This window comes from Oryx dammah, unplaced genomic scaffold (genome assembly GCF_014754425.2).
Source record: "Oryx dammah isolate SB20612 unplaced genomic scaffold, SCBI_Odam_1.1 HiC_scaffold_22, whole genome shotgun sequence".
Taxonomy (NCBI): Eukaryota; Metazoa; Chordata; class Mammalia; order Artiodactyla; family Bovidae; genus Oryx; species Oryx dammah.
Window position 1 is genome coordinate 5961701 of NW_024070206.1, and position 17686 is coordinate 5979386.

The following is a 17686-nucleotide window of genomic DNA, read 5'->3' on the forward strand; positions in this document are numbered from 1 at the left end:
AGAGCATTTCATTAGGCTCTCTCCTCTGTCATTTATAGTTGACACTGTAACAGACTTCCTTAAATATTCACCTGATCCTGCTCCTAAAATATGTTTACATTTCTTGGAACACTGAAATGCATTACTTAACACTAATTCTACCCAAAAACATTCTGATTTTTTTCCAATAACCCTTTGGCACTCCACAATCTTGAAATACTTCAATATTTTGTATCTCAAAGCATATCTTCAGCAAAGTTTTAGATTTCCTTTCAGTTCGGTTCAGTTCAGTCACTCAGTCATGTCCAACTCTTTGCAACCCCATGAATTGCAGCACGCCAGGCCTCCCTATCCATCACCAACTCCCGGAGTTCACCCAAACTCATGTCCATCGAGTCGGTGATGCCATCCAGCCATCTCATCCTAGATTTTCTTTCAGTTCAGTTCAGTTCAGTCACTCAGTCGTGTCTGACTCTTTGTGACCCCATGAATCGCAGCATGCCAGGCTTCCCTGTCCATCACCAACTCCCGGAGTTCACTCAAGACTCACATCCATCAAGTCCGTGATGCCATCCAGCCATCTCATCCTCGGTCGTCCCATTCTCCTCCTGCCCCCAATCCCTCCCAGCATCAGAATCTTTTCCAGTGAGTCAACTCTTCACATGAGGTGGCCAAAGTACTGGAGTTTCAGCTTCAGCATCATTCCTTCCAAAGAAATCCCAGGGTTGATCTCCTTCAGAATGGACTGGTTAGATCTCCTTGCAGTCCAAGGGACTCTCAAGAGTCTTCTCCAACACCACAGTTCAAAAGCATCAATTCTTCAGCGCTCAGCCTTCTTCACAGTCCAATTCTCATATCCATACATGACTACAGGAAAAACCATAGCCTTGACTAGACGGACCTTAGTCAGCAAAGTAATGTCTCTGCTTTTGAATATGCTATCTAGGTTGATCATAACTTTTCTTTCAAGGAGTAAGCGTCTTTTAATTTCATGGCTGCAGTCACCATCTACAGTGATTTTGGAGCCGAAAAAAATAAAGTCTGACACTGTTTCCACTGTTTCCCCATCTATTTCCCATGAAGTGATGGGACCAGATGCCATGATCTTCGTTTTCTGAAAGTTGAGCTTTAAGGCAACTTTTTCTCTTTCCTCTTTCATTTTCATCAAGAGGCTTTTTAGTTCCTCTTCACTTTCTGCCATAAGGGTGGTGTCATCTGCATATCTGAGGTTATTGATCTGTACTTTAATTATTTAAAATAATCTGAATTATATAAAAGTTAAATCTCAGCTAACCAGTTTATTCAGCGAATCAAATTCAATTTCAAAGCACTTTGCCTAAAAGGAGTTTTACAGTTTTGGAAAAATACATATATATACAAAATTCCTCTAAAAATTGAAAAACTAAAAACCTTTAATGAACAATAAACATAAAATCTATTCAAAGTAGGTACTCTACATAATGCTATAGGCAGTGTTTACTGTCTAGGAAAATGTTGAAATTTTTAAATAATTAAAATTCCTATAAATAGTTCATTAAAAATAAATATATAGGGTCACTGAGTTTAGCACTAAATTAATGCTAATGTATAGCAAGAATCTGGAAAGATCTTGGGGAAAAAGATGCTAAAACAGTATAAAGATGAAGGAGTGGGGAAAGAAAGGATGACAAACAAACACCTAGAATGTGGACCAATAAGATGCGCATCTGTGCGGCTGCAGAAGGGCACAGTCTGTCCTCAGAGCTCATCTCCAACCACAGCGTCTTTTCTACCCAGCAGGCAGGATTTCACTTTTTGTTCACTCTCTACAGAGGCTAGGAAACAATGATTCTGCTCAGTACTTTTTCTTAACGACTTTCTACATTTTAGTAAACAAGAAATGACTATACATTAAGAATGAAAAACTCATCATAATTGTACATTCTTAATGATAATTTAAGTCATTTCTAAAATACAACCAACATTTCTGTTTTAGAACATCTTTTCCTGAAAAAAAAAAAAAACTTACAAGAAATCAAAACTCAACTTCATTCTCAATCTACCTAAGATTAAAACCAAAACTCTTACTACAATCCAAAAAGCAGATGACAAACTTTTTAGTACTGTAGTAAATAGTTACAATCTTCCAAGTACCAGATCACTTAAAAACAAAAAATATTTTTTGCTAAAAGAGAGTAACATTGGATCAATTTATGAGAAGGACAATTTAAGCATTAGAGATAGCATTTGATGTCACTAACTCTATAATCTCAGCAGAACAGTCATTTGCTAAACATTTAGCAAATAGCAAATCCTTAGCTTTTTATTAACCAGTTAGGGCTCTCTGATTTTCAAACATATTAGCTGCTAGGCCTAAAATGTACAGCTAAATGAACAGGTTATTAACTAGGCACTTATTAATGCCTAGTCATTATTAACTAGGCAGTTTTTATTTACATCTTATATTATCACAAAGACCAAAGCAAATGTATCTTAATCAGTACTTTTGAAAGCTAATTAAAAACAAGAAAATTCTACTGTTAAACCTATAAGCAAATTATTTCCCAAGAACCAGACTTCCTTGTTGGTGCCTCTCTTCCTCACACTGTCCAGGCAACCAGCTCCTCTGGCTGGCGCCTCGTCTAGTGAGAAGACCCCTTTCTGTTCAGTTGCATATATGTCCATATCTTAGCTTCTACTCACTATGAAATATTTCTAAATGCAACTGATCAAAAACATTTTATTAAATACACACTTGAAATTTTTAAAAAAGAAACCAGAAAATGTGCTCATATACATAGGCTAAAAATATGCATATATTAATGCAGTTCAAAAGGAAACATGACCCTATATAAATTATTCAAAAAACACTTTCCTTTTAATACTTGTAATATATATATATATATGCATATGTACATACACACCCTAGTATTTTCAGTGTATTCTTACAAAAACAAAAACCAGCCAAATCAAAATGGTTGCTTTAAACTTAGGAATAAAATAATCTACATTATCAACTTCAGCATTAAAAAATTAGATGTTTCACCAAATTTACAGTCAGATGTGAAAAAAACCTATATTTTACTATGGGGCATAAGGACTGTAAAATGAGGTTCAGGACAAGCGTTCTAACACTGCTTAAACTTAGTAGAATTACAATGATATCTATTTCACTAAAATAAACAGAAAATTGGTTATGTAAATAGATTTAAATAAAATGGATTTAATGGACTTAGAAAAGGCAGAGGAACCAGAGATCAAATGACCAACATCCGTTGGATTATTGAAAAAGCAAGAGAATTCCAGAAAAACATCTATTTCTGCTTCATTGATTACACCAAAGCCTTTGACTGTGTGGATCACAACAAACTGTGAAAAATTCTTAAAGAGATGGGAATACCAGACCACCTGACATGCCTTCTGAGAAATCTGTGTGCAGGTCAGAAAGCAACAGTTAGAACTGGACAGGGAACAACAGACTGGTTCCAAACAGGAAGAGGAGTACGTCAAGGCTGTATATTGTCACCCTGCTTGTTTAACTTATATGCAGAGTCCATCATGTGAAATGCTGGACTGGATGAAGCACAAGCTGGAATCAAGATTGCCGGGAGAAATATCAATAACCTCAGATACACAGATGACACCATCCTTATGGCAGAAAGCAAAGAGGGACTAAAGAGTCTCTTAATGAAAGTGAAAGAGGAGCATAAAAAAGTTGGCTTAAAACTCAACATTCAGAAAACTAAGATCATGGCATCCGGTCCCATCACTTCATGGGAAATAGATGGGAAACAGTGGAAACAGTGAGAGACTTTACTTTTGGGGGCTCCAAAAATCACTGCAAATGGTGAGTGTAGCCATTAAATTAAAAGACGGTTACTCCTTGGAAGAAAAGCTATGACCGACCGAGACAGCATATTAAAAAGCAGAGACATTACTTTGCCAACAAAGGTCTGTCTAGTCAAGGCTACAGTTTTTCCAGTAGTCATGTATGGATGTGAGAGTTGGACTATAAAGAAAGCTGAACACCAAAGAATTGATGCTTTTGAACTGTGGTGTTGGAGAAGATGCTTGAGAGTCCCTTGGACGGTGAGGAGATCCAACCAGTCCATCCTAAAGGAAATCAGTCCTGAATATTCATCGGAAGGACTGATGCTGAAGCTGAAACTCCAATACTTTGGTCACCTGATGCGAAGAACTATCTCATGTGAAAAAAGCCTGATGCTGGGAAAGACTGAAGGTGGGAGGAGAAGGGGATGACAGAGGATGAGATGGTTGGATGGCATCACCGACTCAATGCACATGAGTTTGAGCAAGCTTGGGGAGTTGGTGATGGATAGGGAAGCCTGGCGAGCTGTGGTCCATTGGGTCACAAAAAGTCAGACATATCTGAGCAACTGAACTAAACTGGCTATTTAAATAAATATACAACAATTTTTTAGAGTGATGAAGATTTTTTTAGATGAACAACAAACTGGAAAGAAAGAAAAAGACAAAAATTTGTATAAAGAAGGAAGAGATAAAGTACCTAAATTTTCACATCTGGCAGGGGAAAAAGAAAGAGACATGCACACACTGGTATACAACTTCCTACACCACCACATGTGTCAAATCAAATGAAATCTAGCACTGGCAGAACATGGCAGATGATATACACTATCACGAAGGTCACATGAACAAGCAGAAAGGGCCAAGGAAAATTTCCTGGGTCTTTGAAATGAGACTCCTGAACAATGGATCAGATACACGAGTAAAATGCTTTTCATTTCAGTAAGACAATAACTGGTGAAGGGGTTTTGATAAGCATGAAACGTGTGATAACGACAGTGTACTTGCATGTTTATGTACGTGGGTCCATACACACGTGTGTGTGCTGGGGAATAGTGATTCTGCATACAAAGGCAGCTAATCAAATGAGGAAGTTCAAATTAAACACAGAGTAAAAGAAATTACAGGTCTGTTATTTATCTGTCCTAAGTCCTCCTAAAATTTCCTATTTCTAAAATTATGAAACTTTTTATATTTGACATCATCAGCTAACTTATACACACATCATGAAAAAGCAATCTGCTTTCATAAAAGTATGAAAAAAATTTTCCAAAATCATTATCAGTGCCTATTATTCTTTCCCTTATCACAATAACTGTTTATTTAAATGTATTCTAAGTATTGAGAAGTATTTTCATTCCAGCTATAAAAGCACAGGTTCAATATCTTTTTGCTCAGATGGAGTTGAGAATGATGAGACTACTTTGATGAGCATGACTTTAGGGATACTTAAAACTACTTGGGAGTAAAACATTGAAACTTCAACAAACATTCTAAATTGCTACTATGTTTCAGGGATAAGCCATGCCATTTAGGCAGGAGTAACAGGAAAAAACACTGTGTCCATCTTCCATTTCTATATGCCCAATAGTAATAATCACAACTTTGCCTAACATCATATGTTACCACTATTTAGTTTTATAATTACAAGGATTTTTTTTATTAATTCTTCCATCACACTTTAGATTACTCTGGATTTCATTTACATTAAGTCTGGCAGCAACACAGTTCGACTCTACCATAGTGAAGTAATCTTTCAGGTTCAACTTACACTACAGTTTTCAGGTGGAACTAGAAGCTGAGTGATCTCGCCACCATGGACACAGAAGATATGTTTCATTTCTCCAGAAAATATGTCCCAAATGATGACCGAGAAATCCACGCCTCCAGATATGAGATATCTTTGATCATAACGGGCTGAGACCTGATGAGCGTACAGCAAACATGTGACTTTGTTCCGATGGCCACGGAGTGTCCTGTGAGGCGGCCAGCCTGCAAACGAGGTTTGGGATTAAAAGTGGGAAAATTCGAGTCTTCCAAAGTTTCAACAAAAGTAGACAAGAATCTTCAGACTAGCTCTACATTTTATCATTAAAAAGTCCCTTTCACACATATTTCTATTGGACAGTATTGTTCTAAAAGATTACCAGTATTACTGAAAATATGATACTAAGTACGCCAGAAATACCTAATAATAAATGGCAACTATTAACATATATCAAAGAGAAAAACTGGATCTTTCTATTTACAGTCCTTGTGCTAAGTCGCTTGTCGTATGCGACTCTTAGAGACCCCGTGGACTGCAGCCCGCCAGGCTCCTCTGCCCATGGGATCCTCCAGGCAAGAATACTGGAGTAGGTTGCCCTTTCCTTCTTCAGGGGATCTTCCCAACCCAGGGATAGAACCCATGTCTCTTGCATCTCCTAAATGGGCAGGCAGGTTCTTTACCACTAGCGCCACCTGGGAAGCCCTGTATTTACAGTCATTAAGTGGTGTTTATTCCAGTAACAGACACTGACTTCAGTTGATCCTCGAGCAACATGGGTTTAAACTGTGCTGTGCAGGTCCACGTATACGCAGATTTTTTTCAATAAAATACATATTATAGCACTACCCAGGGGCAGTTGATGGAATCTAAGAATGCACAACCACAGATAAAGAGGGCTGGCTGTAAAGTAATACACAGACTTTCAACTGTGCAGAGGATCAGCACCCCGGACCCTCTGAGTTTTTCAAGGGTCAACCAGGGTGTATTTTATTAACTGCACGTTACACTACCAGCTACAGGGCACACTGACAACTACCCCGATGCACTGCGTTTGCTAAAAACGCAGAGTGCAGACACCGTCAAGTTCACGGTCACAGAGCTCTCCTAACACTGCTCGCGAGCAGGTCTGCAGGTACCTCTGCGGAGCATGTGCTCGCCTTGCAACAGCTGCACTATGGCCGTCTGCGTGGCGGGGACGATAATGATGCTTCCATCTTCACGGCCACAGACGAGTCGTCCGTGGGCTGGTATGTACACACTTGCCGTCACCTTAAGAGGCTCGTTACTATTGGGGATCACGCTCAGCTGATCTATAATTCCAGCAGGACATGGACTCAGTTTATCAAATGCTTCTTGCAAACTAATAGACGTGGTCATTTCCAGCCCTGTGGAGGTTTTGTGTGGTAGAAAAGAAACGTATTTGAGCATGTTAGAAAAAGAAAAAGAAAAAAATTCAACATGTAAAAATAAACGTGCTTACAGTTGATTCAGTGAAATACCAAAGAATAACTGTCATCAACTATCATTCTAAGAAGAAAAGGACATATGTACGTTATGAACTTCCTATGCAGTGGTTACTGTTCAGGTTATTCAATTAGCAAGATTGAGAAATAACCGCACACGGTTTTCTAGAACCTCCATTACCAGGTCTATCAGGTGTGTCTGATATGTTCCAAATATTCAATCTTCCAGAAGAATCACCCTGAATTAATAGTCTGTGGAAGTATTCTTTGCATCCATAGAAGAATCGAGTCACAGGAGGACAAATTAGCGACTGTAAAAAAAAAAAATTGTTCAAATTCCCTTCTCTATCTTTTAAAACAAAATATTTCACAGATAAAAGTTTCTTAGATTAGGATATAATCATCTCAGTACCAGAGTAAAAAAAAAAAAAAAAAGTGTATCTATAGAATGAGTATTCAATAATATCTTAATTAATTTTGTAGCATTGATAGAAATACACATCAACTAATACTCAAATCCAGTACATATAACACAAACATTCAAAGAAATGAAAACTATATTTATATAGTCTTTCTCTAGAATTAATATTTTTATTCTTTTTTTCTGCTTTATAAAAACCACAATGCAATTATTTGTCTATTATTAAGCAATGAATCCAAAGATATACCCCTCTATACCTAAAAGAAAATTCTTCACTTAAAAATTCAAAAGGAGAGAACTGGTAATCTAAACTTTCTGCCCATTCCTTATTCAGTTCAATTCAGTTCAGTTCAGTCGCTCAGTCGTGTCCGACTCTTTGCGACCCCATGAACTGCAGCACGCCAGGCCTCCCTGTCCATCACCAACTCCCGGAGTTCACTCAGACTCACGTCCATCGAGTCCGTGATGCCATCCAGCCATCTCATCCTCTGTCGTCCCCTTCTCCTCCTGCCCCCAATCCCTCCCAGCATCAGAGTCTTTTCCAATGAGTCAACTCTTCGCATGAGGTGGCCAAAGCACTAGAGTTCCAGCTTTAGCATCATTCCTTCCAAAGAATGCCCAGGGCTTATCTCCTTTAGAATGCTATTCACCAAGAATGGCTATAAAACTAAACTACCATTCTTGCACCACTAGAGGACTCTTTTGTTTTTTTTAATTAGATTATTTTTCAACTAATAGCACGAAACATCCCTGGTGGCTCAGTGCTAAAAAATTTGCCTGCAATGCAGGAGACCTGGGTTCAATACCTGGGTCAGGAAGATCCCCTGGAGAGGGGAATGGCTACCCACTTCAGTATTCTTGCCTGGAGAATTCCATGGACAGAGGAGGGTGGTGGGCTACACCCCATGGGGTTGCCAAGTGTCGGGCACAAATAGGCAACCAATACTTTTCACTTTTTCCATTTGATTACATTTTCATAACCCACTTGAACCTAGCCTGATATGCTAGCTATAAACTACTAGGAACAAAAAAAATTCATTAAGCTCTTGCATATACTTTCATTTTTAAAGCACATTATTTTCTGTTTAAGATCCTGTATCTTCAGTGAGACCACTTATTTGAAAATACTAAATAGTGGTGGACTCCTAAATTTAAATTTTAGATGATTAATACACTAAAACTTGAGTATAAAAGTATGTAAGCTTATCCTGAAAAGCAGTTAAAAAACAAAAGGCTTCAGTGCATAGTTATAGTTAACAAATAATCTATATTCAGTATCAGTGCTAAAAAGCATTACCCTATAGAAATTATATGCATTAAGCACAGTCAATTATTTGATTTAACTTAAAAAGTCTGAAAATTACTAAAAGTTTGACTGATAAACAACAAGCTTAACCAGGGAAAGTTGCTAGTATAACAACTTTTTGTTGTTATAACCAGTATTCTATATTACAATGTGTATCTCGCACCACATAATCCATATATTTTAATTTAAAATGAATTGGTGAGCTGATACTTAAAGAAACATAATATGCATTTGTTTTGTTTCATGTTTTGTTTGTTTTTTTTTTACTGCACAGTGCAGCTTGTGGGATCTTACTTCCCCAACCAGGGGCTGAACCCAGCAGTAAACACCAAGTCCTAACCACTGGACAGACAGAGAATCTCCATCATGTATGTTTTCTTTGTGAGTCATTATCTCTTAGTTTAAGCGGAGGTAACTGTCTAGTTTGCTATATTTACTTGTCTAGCAATAAGTAGCAGTTTAAGTTAAGAGAATAAAGGACAGGTCATAAAGGCTCTTAATTATACATGGATGGATAAATTCTATATATTCAAAATATTCATGGAAAATGGCAAGGGATCCCCTTGCCATCCCTCCACATAAAGATAGAACAAAATGCTCAGAATGAAAAAGCTATGGAAACCCAGATCATAAGTAAAGTAAACTTTATTTCCAAAACCACAGCTTCTTTCTTCATGCTCAAAGAACACAGAGTTGAAAACCCATTAGTAAGACATTTCAACTTTAAATTGATATTAAGTAGGTTTTTAGAAGCAATGCAGGAGACCTGGGTTCGATTCCTAGGTTGGAAAGATTCCTTGGAGAGAAGAATGGCAATGCACTCCAGTATTCTTGCCTGGGAGACCCTAAGGACAGAGGAGCCTGACGGACTATAGCCCATGGGATCACCGAGTCAGAGACAACGGAGCAACTAACACTAGAAGTCATGATAAAGTTTGTTTTTTATAGAGAAAAAATTCTTTTCTTCTTTATTTCTAATGCCTAATGATTTAAATCACTACATGATTTGGGAGAAATACTGCAATATCTTATTCAAACAATAATCAGTCAGCATTATTACATAATTATCTTTGTCATTCTGAAAGTACATCTGTCACTATATTTAGAACTGCACCAGTGTAAAATCAATTTATAACATCAATATGAATTTTATCAAAAAGTCACTGCCACTCTGTAATAGGTATAGGATCACTTTTATTCCTGGAGAAAAGTGAATGCCTATATTATAGGCATATTATGCAAGCATGTATGCTCAGTCATGTCTGACTCTTTGTGACCCCATGGACTGCAGCGGACCAGGCTCCTCCGTCCATGGAATTTTCCAGGCAAGAATACTGGAGTGGGTTGCCATTTCCTCTTTCATATAGGCATATTATAAGCAAATGCACAAATTATGCTTATAATAACTGACCATGTCAAAATGTTTTACAACATCTAATAGAGTGCCTTGAATGGCAATCAATCTTTGAAATGCTTGGCTATCGACACTAATGATTATAGTTGCAGAAATTTATCAACACAGCCACCAACTATAAATGATACCTGAAGAATTTTACCTCTTTATCTGTCCGATCCAATAGGCTATGTTGTACTGGAGGAATTAAATTTTCAACTGCTTTCCCCACATCACTGCGGAATGAATCACTAGCTGGAAGGCAACTGAAAATGAGGAAAACACAACATTCAGTAAAAAAATACTGACATTAAATATTTTATCATACCATATGATGAGTTTTTTTTCACAATGGACAATATATGGATTTTTTATAGTTAATTTAATATATATTAAACTAAATGTTATTAAAATATCTTACTCAAATAAAAATCCACCTAATTGTTGTGCTCAGACATGAAACTATAATTACAAACTTAAGTTCTCAAGTTTTTTTTTTTACCTAAATTAAATATTTATACTTTCTATATTTCCATACTTTCAGATTACATCACAAATTTGGAATCGCTTGCTTTTTTTTTTTTAAGAGTTGTATTTTATTTGGTGGGAGTTTTTAGGACTTCAAACCCGAGAGACAGCATCTTAAGTAACCTTGAAAGAACTGTTCCAAAGAGGCAGAGGGGGAGAAGCCAAGTTATAAAAAAGTTTGCAACAAGGGGCAGGTAGTCTAAACAGCAAAAATTATTGTTAATTAAGGAAAACCAGTTATCTCAAGTAAGGAATTTAGTGCTTTTCTTTGTATGCAAGAGCCTGGGCTCACTGAAATCATGCAATTTCTCGCTTTTGATTAAAGTCCTAACTCATTATTTATTGAATACCTGGCAGGTAGTTTGTAAATATAACTCTGCCCATTTTCAGTCCAGATGATGACTTTATCAGCTGAGACAAAGTCACCTCCCGTCCACGTCTGCCCGTTTTCACTCGGACCCGAGCACAACAGGGAGTAGTCTCCAGCATCAAATACCTACAAGGAGTAAGAGATTCACATTCAAGTCCATGTTGGTGTCAAGTAAAACACAGCAACATTTTAACTGAAATGAAAACTTCTAGAATCACATTTAATAACCTCAGGCCTTTACAGCTGACTACCTCAGTTAAAGACATTTTGTCAGTGAACCCTGGGGCACAGTTCCCTTCAACAGGGCAACTATGACACGGCCCCAGCCTCCAGTGGGCAGGCAGAAGACTGTGCCAGCAGGGGTCAGGGGTGCTCCCTCCACACGGACAGGAATCCTTAGCCCTTCTCGTCTAAAGGGAAGGGCGCTCCATCACATGACCAGTACCCAACCTCCAGGATGCATGCTGACGGCTCCCAGTTTTTTCCTATACCCAGTAACAATGTTCCTAACAAAAACCTCTAACACCAGAGTGTTAGAAGGGAATTCACTGTACCTTATTTCATTAACATCTTACAATAGTGTAAACAGGACATTAGCAGACTCAGTTTTATTATTAATAACTCTCACATACAATAGCCACATCCTATAATTTCATCAGCAACACAAACTCCGGACCTTCTGTGACCTTACATTTACAAGACACGTCCAAGTCTGCAAAATGCCTTTACAATCATTTTCTCATTGACTCTCAGAGTCACTGCAGGAGGCAGGCAGGCAGGCATCGCTAGAGACAAAAAGCTGACCCAGGAACTCCCTGGCAGTCTAGTGGTTAATGATGCCGCACTTCCACCGCTAGGGGTGTAAGTTCTCAGTCCCTGGGCAGGGAACGAAGAGCCCAAAGCCGTGAGGTGCAGGCAAGAGGCAGAACAGAACCTGACACAGACGAGGGTGATGTCACCTGCTCAAGGTCCCACGTCCAGTAAGCCGGCAGCTAGGACTAAACCCTCATCTGATAACAGCCAGCAGAATTTCCCACCACACTCAGTGTTTGAGAGAAGTACATACTGTGTTGCTAAAAAATTTCCCCAGGTGGAATGAGTAATTCAATGGCCGAGTTTTTATCTTATTTTTCTTTAAAGAAACAACAATGAAGTTGCTGTGCACACTCTTGAGACAAGAACAAACCCTAGCTGAATTCACCATAATTTGCTATAATATGTATCAGAAATACAACACTAGTACTACACGAATAGCCAAGAAAAGTCCAAGAGAGAATTATGGACACCAGCCCTCCAGCCTCATGATCTATTAAAACAAATTACGAAACTATCAAAAATAAAGTAATAACAATATCAGTTCGTGAACTAGTCCTGACAAATCAACAAGTCCATAAACAGGTCCTAGAAAAAATGTAGGAATACAGTATATTATAAAGGTACAAGAATCAAAATTTGAATTATTCAACAAATGGCATTAGGAACTGCAGGATACATTCTGATATCCATTGGAATAAAGATAAAATTGGATCTATGGCTCACAATTCACACAAAATAAATTTCAGATTAAAGATTCAAAGGTATATAAAATAAAACCATACAAATATTAGGAAGAAAAATTTTTTTAAAGTCTCAGCTTTGCTGAGACTTTTAGAACATATCATCAACCATTTTTAAAACCATACAATAAAATATGACAATTTAACCGTACAAAAATTGAAAACTGCTTTCTGGTAATAACTATCTGAGAAAGTCAGATAGTCTTGAATCCCTTGGAGAGCAAAGAGATCAAACCAGTCCCTCCTAAAGGAAATCAACCCTGAATATTGGAAGGACTGATGAAAGGACTAATTAATGCTGAAGCTGCAGCTCCAATACTTTGGCCACCTGATGCGAAGAGCTGATTCACTGGAAAAGAACTTAATGAGGGGAAAGACTGAAGGCAAAAGACGAAGAGACTGGCAGAAGATGAGATGGTCAGATTAGCATCACCGACTCAACATACACAAATCTGAGCAAACTCTGGGAGACAGTGAAGGACAGGGAAGACTGGCATCGCAAAGTCCATGGGGGCACAACTTAGTGACTGAACAATAACAGATCTCAGAAAGTCACGCTGGTGGGCTGCGGCACCGTCCGCATGCTGTGTGTGTGTGCACGGCCCTGATGATGCATGAAACTCAGCACCTGTCTACACAGTTACTGTCTACTTGGCTTTGCTCTCTTAGCTATCTCACATTGGGTTACCTGCGTTTTCCTTCTTGATCTGTAGCGGTTGTTTTTTTGCTGATAACAGAAGAGCCTCTCATCATGCTGCATACCATGGCTCTCTCCTCACTCTGTGGGCTGTCCTTTCACTCTTGTGAGTGCATTTAAGAGAAAGCTGCCCTCACGTGGATATCAAAGGCTTACAGTGGGCACACGAGAAACTGGTATTAGCTACTGCCTCTGCGGAGGGGAAGGGACATATCTGGAGGGAATGGGGTGCCTATTTTTCACTGTATCCTCCTGCAGTCTGTTTCCACTTTTATTTGGATGTGCTTTAAACTTTAAGACAGAGGAAGGATCCCAGATAGTGAACATAGCTGAGCAGCTGCTAGCCTTCTTCTCTAAGCTTTTTCCCAAACAGCAGCCATGCAGTCCTTCCGTGGCGAGGCTCCCTTCTGACGCAGGACAGCACGGCAGTGATGAGAGCGGTGGCCACAGCCAGGCTGCCTGAGCCATGTAACCTCCGTCACTTACAACCACCATCACTTGTATAACCTTAGCCAAAGCAGCCACCCTCCTCATCCCTCAGTTGCCTCATCTACAAAATGGGCAAAGCCACCATTCCTAGAGTGAAAAGCAGCCTCTAAAGTGGCCCCACCGAGGGCTGACTCCTGGTTTTCCATCCTTGTGGAAGCCTCTCTCCTGAGTGCAGGCTGCATCCTGTGACGTTTCTAGAGAACTGAACACGGCAGAGGGGATGCGATCTCAGCTCCAGGGTTGGGGGGGTCTCGGCCACACCTCTTGCTCACCGACTCACAGGAAAGACAGCTGCTGTGTTGTGAGCTGTCCTAATGGAGAGGCCCACATGGCAGAGAACTAAGGTCTCCAGCCCACAGTCAGCAGGACCTGACGACTGTCAACCAGCAGATGAGTAAATCTAGAAGCTGAGCCCCCGCCAAGGTGAGCCCTGGGACGGGGTAGTCGTCCCAGGCAAAACCCCTTCATCACAGTCTGTGAGAGATCCTGGGCCAGAGGTACCCAGCTAAACCACGCCTGGATTCCTGATCACAGGAACTGGGTGCTGATTCACATTTGTTGTTTTAAACGACTAACTTTTGAAGTAGTTTTATGCAGGATTAGGTAACCAATATATCACCCCTCAGATTGTTATTTCCAAATAACACATGGAAAGCTTTGGAAAATATGATAGGCACTCTAGCAGGTGATCAAAACTTGCTGGCTCTTTTTCTGTCATGGAAACATTAAAGTCTAGCGATGTGAAAAGCAATATGCACCTTTCACCATTAGCTCTAAAGTGATAGAAGAAGACCTTCCTGACTCTAAGACGTCAGAAAAGGATGGCACTTGGGGATGAAAACCTACAAAGATACGTCCCAGCTTGCAGAAAACTCACTGCCATTGCCCATGCCACACTGACAAGACAACGAAGAGCATGGCAGCAAGACATGAAAACTAAGAACTAACAGACACTGACCGAGTCACTCTATGGACCAGACCCAAAAAAGGCAACAATGTAGCCAGATTCTATACCTCAGAGTATATCAAAAACAGACCAAATATTTAAAACACTCTAAACCAAGTTTCTCCTTACCATTATCTTTAGAAGGCTGATAAACCAAAATCTTGAAGGGCAAAAATGCAGTTTCTTACTTATGTACAGTTATCTTACCCTCCAATACTTGGAGCATACCACCAAAAGTGACCTTTGTGTGAAAGCACAGAAAGAGATGCTTTGGCAGTTCTGACAGTAAATCGGTTTGGATTCTTCCTCAAATATTGGCTCAGTATCCTGAAAAGAGAAATATTTGTAAAAACTTTAGGGTTGGCAGGATTGTCAATTTAAATTATCACACAATGATAAAAGAAAACAAAATAAAATAAAGACATCATTTGATGTGCTCATCAATTTAGCCCCTCATGTTGAGGACTAAGGTAGTAAAAGGCAGCCGAAATATACTCTAACGTCACGTGGGCACAGCATATTTGCTACAAAGCTACTCAAGATTAACAGACTAATGAGAGTCAGAATGTCATCCTGGCAATGACAGACGCTAAAAATTTTAGTTAATCTTAATTTCTGTCAGTTTTTGACATAAACTTGTAGGTTAAAAAAAAAAAGGAAAACATCATTTCCTCCAGTTTCTCCCAGATTCAATGTCTAAAAACTCCCTAACAGACGAGATTAGTATCTCTTGCCAGATACTTGATCTGCCTTTCTTACTGATAAAAAGTAAGAAGGAATTCAAGTCTAAGGAACTCAGAGGACTAAAACTGGCTTTATACCCTTTTAGCAGTGGTTTGCTTTTTTCCGCCCGCCTCAAGCAAGCTACCTTTTCAATTTAAACAGAAGCAGCTGAGGAAAATCCTCTTCTATGCTTCTCTACTCCATATTCCGTACAATATGTTTCTCTGTTTTGTATACTTGATAAAGCAGGTGTCTACCATCAAAAGGGAAAACAATAATTCATGTACAGAGATAGCATTCTAGGGGAATCTTCTGCACTATGTCAATAAGACTATGGAAAAGGAAAGCTTTTTCTTTCCTCTTTAAGTAAAAAAGGGAAGCAGCCTATCCTGACTTCCATGTAAGACTCCTCAAGAACAAGAACAGAGAACTCACTTCCGGCCTCCTTTGTCTCACCTGCAGGTCACTTATTTCCGAGGTTACAATCCACACCTTCAAGATGCCCGTCACTGAGAGTGCCACCACGGTGTCCTCTAACCGAGAAGGAAGAAGCAGCCGGTTACAAGCGTAGTACGACTGCTTTCTACACGGGAACATGGTCACAATGGTGACGTGGACCATGGTTTGCTTTAATGAAACTAAATGACAGCATGTTTTACAATCAGCATGAAAACCTAATTCTAGGTTTTAGGAAATAACAGAAACCAGATTTTGAGACATGGGTTAATAAAGATGATCAAACATGAGGAATTCAAAGAAAACCTGCCTGATTTCTTACTTCTAACTTGTAGGCTTTAATAATTTCAAACATTCTTGATTACCATGTCAACAATTAACCTTAAAAAACTTTTTAAGAACAAATTTTAAAAATTTAAAAACAACTTTTATTCTTCAACGTTCACTTTTATTTATCCTGGGGAAGCACATTCATATTGTGTCTTCAGGGCACACCTTTCCTCCTTCCCACCCACCTCACCTGCCTTCTAGACAAGTTATTGCACACTACACTCTCCACAGACCATGATCAAGAGAAAGACATGATGTAAAACCTAAATCCATCAGCTTCGGGTGACGGAAAAGTCACAGCACCACAGTGATATTCATGAACTCTGAAAGGCGGGGCCTTAGAAAGCAGTCTAAGGTAGGCTCCAGAGCAATGGAGGGATGTGTTAAAAATCACATTTTCTTCACTGATTAACCACTGAACTGTGGATAACTGAACTAACCTACCTTAAATTCAATTTGCTTATCTGTAAGCAAATATAAATGAATAACATAATGATAGCACTTACTTTAATAAGGTGTTATGAGAATTAAGACACCACAGGTATAGCCCTCAGCCCATCAGTACAGGTTAGTCATCACTGTTACTGAAAAGAATTGCTTACTATCTTTCAGTAAAAACTTTATTTGTACTGCCTGGTTCCCTAGGCAAGTTTAAGTGCTGAAATGCACTGATTACAATTCCATGATCACTGTATAAAGAAGCTAGAACTGCTCATAAATGTCAGTTACAGTAAAAGTGCAATATACCAATAAATCCAAAATTCTCAAATCTCCACACACTAGAATATGGCAAAGTAGACTAAAAATATGTATGGTAGCAACGTTATAAACGAACAACATTTAGAATTGTATGTATAGCACAACATTTTCCATTAAAGTTGTATTCTACCCTGTTCAGACCATAATACAAGCATGTATATTTCACAGATGGCTATTTCCCACGCATTCCTACATAAGGCTTTATGTGTGCGCGTGCAAAGTCGCTTCATTCATGACCAACTCCATGCAACTCCGTGGACTATAGCCCACTAGGCTCCTCTGTCCATGGGATTCTCCAGGCAAGAATACCAGGGTGGGCTGCCGTTTCCTCCTCTTGGGGATCTTCCCGACCCAGGGATCAGACCCACAACTCTTATGTCTCCTGCACTGGCAGGAGGGTTCTTTACCACTAGCGCCACCTGGGAAGCCCTCAAGGCTTTATGTACCTGTGTACAAACTACTGCCAGAAACATCATGACCCCACGTCTGACAAACTCCTCTTCACCTCTCAAAGCTTAGATGAGACTTCACTGAATCTGGGCAGCGTTCCTACCTGCCCTCAAAGCCCCTTCACTGCCTTTGCTAATTCTAGCCTCTGTACTATTTTTCCGTCTTTTCACATATTACACCGAACTGCCATTGTTTATATATCATCCTCCCTTCCTAGAATTCGAGTCCTGCCAGTAGTTCAATCC

The 17686-nt window shown here is 39.2% G+C and overlaps 1 protein-coding gene across 2 annotated transcripts in view; it reads right to left on the reverse strand.

Annotated features, from left to right (window-relative positions):
- WDR7 (WD repeat domain 7) overlaps positions 1 to 17686 on the reverse strand; it is a 357442-nt gene that overhangs the window by 304987 nt on the left and 34769 nt on the right. For both annotated transcript variants that reach the window (XM_040264319.1, XM_040264320.1), the window contains exons 6-12: positions 15903 to 15979; positions 14931 to 15050; positions 11016 to 11161; positions 10301 to 10403; positions 7199 to 7328; positions 6691 to 6942; positions 5558 to 5778 (exon numbers count right to left, since the gene is read on the reverse strand). In XM_040264319.1, coding sequence (XP_040120253.1) covers positions 5558 to 5778; positions 6691 to 6942; positions 7199 to 7328; positions 10301 to 10403; positions 11016 to 11161; positions 14931 to 15050; positions 15903 to 15979 — 1049 coding nt within the window. The remainder of the gene's footprint in view (positions 1 to 5557; positions 5779 to 6690; positions 6943 to 7198; positions 7329 to 10300; positions 10404 to 11015; positions 11162 to 14930; positions 15051 to 15902; positions 15980 to 17686) is intronic.